This window comes from Podarcis bocagei (assembly GCF_964188305.1).
Source record: "Podarcis bocagei genome assembly, chromosome: 2".
NCBI classification, from domain to species: domain Eukaryota; kingdom Metazoa; phylum Chordata; class Lepidosauria; order Squamata; family Lacertidae; genus Podarcis; species Podarcis bocagei.
Genome location: NC_138126.1, coordinates 46,540,101 through 46,547,411, shown reverse-complemented (window position 1 = coordinate 46,547,411; position 7,311 = coordinate 46,540,101). Strand labels below are relative to the sequence as shown.

The window sequence follows — 7,311 nt, the reverse complement described above, 5'->3', positions numbered from 1 at the left end:
TCAAACCTGGGGGTGGTGTGGGGGTGCCCCACATGCAATAAAGCAACTTTTGAAAAATGAACTTTTCCGTTTTCACTTTCCACTTCTCAAAGAATGGCAACACTGAACTTGATTTAAAAGCTAAGCCTACCTTATAATCTAAAGCTGACTCTGTACTGTACGGAACTATATATTTTTTAAACATTTCTCTAAAATTGGGATTTAGTCTAGATTTCTGGTTTACCATGTCCCCTCTAAACTTCACTGCTTGGGCAGAGCTAAAAACTAGCTTAAGTCTCTTATAGAGACTTAACACCCCTAAGATTCAGCCCTAGCACAGAGCTCTTGACTGATTGATTAAATGGGTGGCATTAGTCTGTTTGCTTAATAATTTGTTACCTTGATGCGATCACTGGGGCCAAAATGTTTCATTAGATGGGACTCCCTTGCTAGGTTGTTCCACATTTATAGCCCTGGTTAGCTTCTTCCAGCTGCTAATGCAGCCAATTAGATCAGGAGGTCTTTGTTTGAAGAAACACAACTAATTAAATCCCAGATTCAAACTCTGCTGCACTATGAAGCTGATAGAACAGTTGAGGAAGTTACTTTCTCTCAACCTAATCTACCTCTCACCACTAAAATATCACTCCATATTTCTGGGAGGAAGGACAGGATATAAATTGATAAATAAATGTAATGTTCCCTCAGTTAATTCCAAAACCTGTGTTCAGTATGCCTTACCAAATTTCAACCCTCACCATAACATATGCATCGTGCATGTACAAATATTGCACCCATACAACATAGCAATCTTTTTCTTCAAGCTGAGGCTTAAGTCATTAATACATGCTGGGGAAATGAACACAGGAGATTCTCTATTTTGACCAGAAACTTTATTTCAAAAAGTGCTACTGGTGACTAAGGAACATTTGCTAGCAAGTGAAATGACAGATGATAAAACCATCACATTTTGGAGTATGTAAAATTTCCATCAAGAAAAGAACCCTACTTTTATGTATATTAAGGAAACTTTCCAAATGAAGGTCAACTTTCTCAGTCTCCTTAGAAAAATAAGACTCAGGGATGAGAGGAAGCAATCGTGCAGCGTTTCCCAAATGTTTAAAATTTAACAGTACATTTTATGCTGTGCATGTTTTTTCAGAAATATGTCTCAGTAAGTTCAATTAATTTTATGTGGGTGTAGGGTTGCAGTCTGTCTTTCTAATGGGATCATCTCAATCAGAATAATTTGATTTATAATTCTTCCCCAACCATTGCAGCTCTCTGCTGCAATCTATCCATCCCACTCTTATCCAGCTGATTCTCAATCCCTCATTTGGGAATCACTGCAGTGATTTGGAGATCCACACTATCCCATTCATATCCTTAATGTAATACAGCTGTAGGAGCCAGGATAGTAAGGCTAATAGTAGTATCGGAGGCTTTATCTTCACAAGCATGTAACAAAAGAACTAGGACAGCAGATTCCTCAGCCTTTATTAGTTTTTTTAGTTGGGAGGAGGGAGTTGTGTTTGGTTTTAGAGAGTGGAAAGGTATGCTTTATTTTAATCAGAGATTCATGAGAAATCAGTGTCCGAGGCAAGTCCTGCTGAGAGACATCTGTGTAGCAATCTGTACTCTTGTCCACTGCTGGAACAATCAGCAGAGAAGCTTCTGCACCAGATGTTGAGTTAGGTAGCCCATAGATATTTTCTGAGTCAGTGGTTCTCAAACTGCAAGGCTGTCACCACACGACCATGCTGAGTTGCCAAGAATTCTCATATCCTCCCTGCATTTCCTTACATATTGACCTAAGAATGTCATAACCATGCATCAAGTAAGGGCAGTAGCTGAGTGAAGCATCTCTCTTTGTGACTATTTGGCTATATTCAGACGTAATATAAATCCTTTGTAAACCATTATATCAAACCAACACTGGAAGCTGGTTTGCAAACCACAGTTTGTACCAATTGTAATTTGCCCTTATGTCTGAATTCACAAAACACTGACAAATCACTTAAGGACATTGCTCTATGGAGCACTATGGTGAAAGAAGCGAATTTGTGAAGTTTAGAAGCTGAGGGCAGAGTTGTACATTTGGAAGCTGAAACCATAGTGTGGGTTCTTACTTATGCTTAGCATAGATAATTGTGTGGTGTAGTATCTGGACTAAGACTATACAGTCCCTTCATTTATTTTAATGTCTCTCACTTGTACCCTACATCCAGGGGCATGGTAATTTCTCATCTCTGTAGGAACACACATCTCCTTGTCTGAAAGTGGTTTACCATCTACAGTACTAGATGATACAGTCCTCAAAATGGTGGGCTTACAAAGAATTATCTTATGATAGCATGACATTGCATTAAATCAGAAGGTGATTCAAAAAGTTTTGTGAGGTCATTCTAACTGTTTAAAGAGTTTTACCGTCATTCAAAAGCTTGCATACTTCTCACACCAACAAAAGAAGCTGGTCCAGTAAAACATATCTCTAGTAATAATTAAGGATTGCTCCCTTTCCTCTATTTTTTCATACGGCGAGTAGTGAAGCCAACAGGATTATTGCTCTATGCTAATTTTTAAATCCATGTGATTAAAGACTCAAGGTCTATCATCACTATTCCCACAAGCTTAATTCTAGATGTCATTGGAAAGTGCTCTGCTGGCTTCCTTTCATCTACTTTGGAGTAGAGTTGGCCTGTAGTTTCATTTCTAACCGTTCCATCTTGAAATCATGGTATTTTGTGTGTTTGAAGGCGGCGCTAGAACAAAACTATTTTTCCTTTAATCCATTTTTCTCAGCCACCACCAGAGGTCAGTGTGGCTCCATGTATATAACAAAGATGAGTACAAACCTAACTCATTGTAGAGAGGAAATAGTGCATGTGTGTGTTAAATCTTAAACAAGTAAAAAACTACAGCCCAAAAGATAATGACTAACTGCTCTCATAAACCCTAAGATAGGACAAAATGGAAGAAGCCATGGAGTAAAATAAATAAATAAATAGGGGAAGATGTAAAAGATCTCTAAAATCATGAATGAGCTCTGTGCAGCAATATGACTGCATAGAATCCAAACCATGAAAAAGAATAAACATTTAGAGATAGTTTTCCTGGCACATATCTCCCCTGCAGAGAGAAAATGCAATCCTGACATTCACATAAATTGAATATTTTAGTTGGAATTTGGCTAGGGAACTAATACTGTTGCCTAACATCTGAACATTTTTAAAAAAGAATCCTTGCAATACTGTATGTAAGATTTATGCAGTATTTATATGTGAAATTAAACTGTGCTGACAAGATTGCTTTATGTTTTTGGGAGATCAGATTTCAGTGCTCATAGAGAGCTACGGATTGGTTGCTGACAGATTTCCATTACAAGTTAATCAGCAATCTCCATTAAATATACATGAATCTTTGTGTGTGATGGTTCTGTTAAAGAGCAAGGATTATTAATGGCAACTCGGTTGAGCCAGACAGGCAATCATAACAAGTTTTTGTGTTGGTCATTTTCCTTTTGAAGTGAGACAAGCCATGAGATGTGTGTAACGGAGTAACATTCTGGAGAAAAGGAAGCAAAAATATATTGAGACCAGCCATCAGCACTGAAAATGGGAGGTTCTGCATATGCAAGTGCTTCTCAAAGAAGCCTGGGGCATTCTAGTTTGCCCAAGGCATGCTAACAAAGCATTCATATGGCAGCCCTTGAGCCTAGTTTTGATCCCAGAGGTATTACTGTACTAAGGTACTAACCTCATTTGTTTAAACTGACCTATTCCTGACATATAGTTGGGTAGATGAAATCAAAATTTACTCCACTGGTACAGAAGAGGACACTTAAGTTTTCCATCTGTTTCATTCAAGGTCAATCAAACAAGACTTGCGCAGCAATCAGCGTAGCTGTTATAGTAAGTGCATTAACTAAAGTAAAGGAGACTTCCCAGCTGGCTTCCCTGCCCACTGCTGCCCCAAAATTCTGATCTCTAATTGCCAGTCCAGAAAACTTGTGAAGGTGATAGCAGGAATTCATTCTGTATTAGAAAAATACTTTTCTGGATTCAGATCAACCAAGCTAGATCAGTTCAGTTTCCACTAGGTTTGGATCCACAAAAGGTGCTGTTACTGCAAAATGTCATAGTAAGGGAAGGGGCAATGCAATATCCTGCTAGCACCTAAAATTAGGGCTCTGTCAGGTACCTGAGCAGAATAGATTTGTTCTGCCTAAATAGCAACCTTACAAAGAAGTTTTTTAAATTACCAGCTCACACAATACATCTGTCAGCCCAGCACTTAACAGTTATGAACCACTTTGCAGCTTGAGTAGAAAATCCTGCTGGTCATTCACTAGAAGGAAAAGTTTCTCATGCTGGGCAACAAAGTGAGTGGTGAATTGCAAGACTGTCTTAATGCATCATATCCCAAGCCTAGACAAGAAATATGCCGTCTTTCCTTGCTGCCACTGTACCTTTTGAGACAGGTTGTGAACCCACTTTTTCCTGTGCAGAACTGGCCTACTGCCTCTGTGACGAATCCTTCAGTAAACACCACTCTGGGGCAATGCTAAGCCTTGATACCATTTATTTTTCAAACCTGGCCATCCTCCACTCCTACCAAAGAACTAGAGCAAGTGCATTTAAAAGTGATTAAACATTGGCGCTACTGACAGCAACACACAAACACGCCCCACCCCCCACCCACTCTGCTCAGGGTGGCCCTTCCGACTCCAGGACTGTGATGGTGCCTCAGGACCGTGATGGGCAGATCCATTCCAAACCTGAAAAAATAAGTTCCTGAGGAGCCACCCTCACCAAATGGCCCTTAAGTCAAACAAGAGTGCAATCAGAAACACCCGACTCCTCTTTTAAAGGTGTGTGTCTTCCTCAAACACATCTCCCTCTTCGCCTGCCCGCTTGTTAATGAGGACATCCCAGCTCTCAGGTCCATTAACAGCTCCCCCACCATTCACACTTGGCTTCTTTTCTTGCATTTCTGATTGGCTGTCGCTGGCTACATCCAAGGTCGGATTGTCATGGCAGCCGTTCTCCACAAACCGTAGCTCCTCCCCATGTGACTGAAAAAGAAATGGGACAAACAAGATGCGAGAGAAAATGTTTATTTATTTATTTATTTATTTATTCAAAAGCTTGACATTTAGGAAGGAAGGTAGGCAAATCAGGAAGCACTTCCTACAATCCTTCTCCATCCTTCGAAGAATAAGAGTTCAAGTCAGATGCCACACTGGGACTCACCATGTTCTTCATTTTGGGCAAGCGCCTCTGCCAGCAGTTGTAAATCAGTCCTGTTATAATGATGATGACACAGATTGAGCCAATAATGACCAGCACCACAAAAAGCTTTCCATAGTCATTATGGGTCTGGCTGGGACGTGACTGGCAACTTGAAGTAGTTGTGTAGTTCTGAATTCCAATCTAAAAACAAAAATAGATGCATTTCCAATCTGTTCTCAGGACTTTGTTGCATAAATTGTCTTCTTCAGAGGTAACTTGTTCCAGAAATCTTTAGGCTAATGTTTTAAGTGAATCACTGCAGTAAGATGTGATATTTATCTCTGAAGATGACTAAGTCAAAATGGATTATGAATACTGCATACCACAATAAACTCAAATCTTTGGTTACTGAAAATAAGACTCTTGGCCTGAGCTCTAGCACAGCGTAGCCCTGGATGGGGACAATGAATGGAGGGCATATGTGTTCGGAGATGGAGGCAGTGTGTTGTAGGAGGAAATTCTGCTAGATTGTGGGGAATCAGGAGTTGATAACAGAAGATGGGGTGCATATTATGTTGGCAAAGAAGGAAGAGGCAGTTCTTCTTTTGATTTCTAAAAACAGGTTCTGAGGCTCAGGTCTGTGAGACAGATCATCCACTGGGGGCTCCTTTTAGCCCCTACCCTCCGATTTTGCTCCCAAAGAAGAGCCTTTCTAATGAGCCATCAGAATTGGCCGCCATGGAATCAAGCAATAAGACTTCTTGCTGAAGGGTTTTGGTGTTCAAAGAAACTGATCAAAGGGGAGCCATTCTTTTTTGAGTCTGCTGCTTATGCATTCCTACAGTGTAGGCAGACACATGTGGATCTCACCTGTAGTGAGTTCTGTGAACTCTGTAGGTAATTTCCAGCTCACAGATATCATTCCACTAGTCTCTGCCTTATACAGTGCAGAAGTAGTATGTCACATTTTCTGAACAATCAGAGCACAATACTGGGGGAAATGAATTCCTCCAGGCAGCAAGTCCATTGTTATTGTGATTATTGGGTGGAAAGTTACAGACATCAACTGATAGTGTTTGTGATTAAATTTGTTGCAAGTGGGAGCAAACCTCTTCTCAATGTCTAAAGCATTTTATGAGTCATTTCTTTTAGGGATATTTTTGTTTGTTCTTTCTTCAGTTCTTTTAAAGCTATGCTTATCTACTAACAAGATTTTTTTTTTTTAAAAAAAGATGCAAACAGCAACACAGCTATCCAAATACAGTGAGGTTATTTCACACAAAATATATAGGATATATCACTTCAATATCACTAAGAAGTCACTTGGGAGAATATTACACATTGGCTGATGTGATCATGCAGAAAGGCCCTCAGCCAATTTCTAAGTTCTTGTGACGCTGATTAAAATTCTGTAGAGCTTCACATTGTCCATGTAACACGGTAGATTGGGTACAAAGCATGCCCAAGGACAATGTAAGGTCATATTTTCATTTGAACAGAGAATGAGATAAGCTTCCTAGACGACAAAGGCATTTCAGAGATCAAATGTGAAAGTTCAGCTGCTCCAAACAAGAAAACTATGAATCCCCGTGCACAGTGAATAGAAGAGATTTATAGGTTCACCATGCCTTCAAAAGACCCCACAGGAACATCTTCAGAAAGCTCCAAGTGGTTTTTGGTGTGACAGATGCAGAAAATCATTTCTGCATTTCTCTATGCTTTTCAGCAAGGACAAGCAGGATCTCAAAAGACTATAATGGTAACTTTTTAAAAAGTGCACAGTGTAAAGAGACAATCCACAGAATCAGTCATAGCTAACAGAAATTGGCATTTGATGACTCAGCAGTTACTAGACAGGAAAGAAGGGATTTCTGTACTGAATGCTGAGCTATTGCTTTGCTATTCCGGGCTCAGAGCCCAGCTAGGCTAGAGCATGGGGCTAATTTTCAAGGTGGGCAATTTAACTGCATTGTCTGCTGTGTGACTGAACATGGTCTTACCTCAGCTAAGCTCCTCCGCATGTCACCTAGTGCCAGGAGAACATCATTTGTTGGGACAACTCCTAGAGGATGAAACACATGGAGGGGGGGGGATAGAAACA

The 7,311-nt window shown here is 40.1% G+C and overlaps 1 protein-coding gene across 2 annotated transcripts in view; it reads right to left on the bottom strand.

Moving 5' to 3' along the window:
• Positions 1 to 4,543: 4,543 nt before the first annotated feature.
• The window catches only part of PODXL2 (podocalyxin like 2), a 53,120-nt gene continuing 50,352 nt past the window's right edge, over positions 4,544 to 7,311 (bottom strand). For both annotated transcript variants that reach the window (XM_081184154.1, XM_081184155.1), the window contains exons 6-8: positions 7,211 to 7,272; positions 5,232 to 5,411; positions 4,544 to 5,053 (exon numbers count right to left, since the gene is read on the bottom strand). In XM_081184154.1, the coding sequence (XP_081040280.1) occupies positions 4,844 to 5,053; positions 5,232 to 5,411; positions 7,211 to 7,272 (452 nt within the window). In that variant the 3' untranslated portion in view covers positions 4,544 to 4,843. The remainder of the gene's footprint in view (positions 5,054 to 5,231; positions 5,412 to 7,210; positions 7,273 to 7,311) is intronic.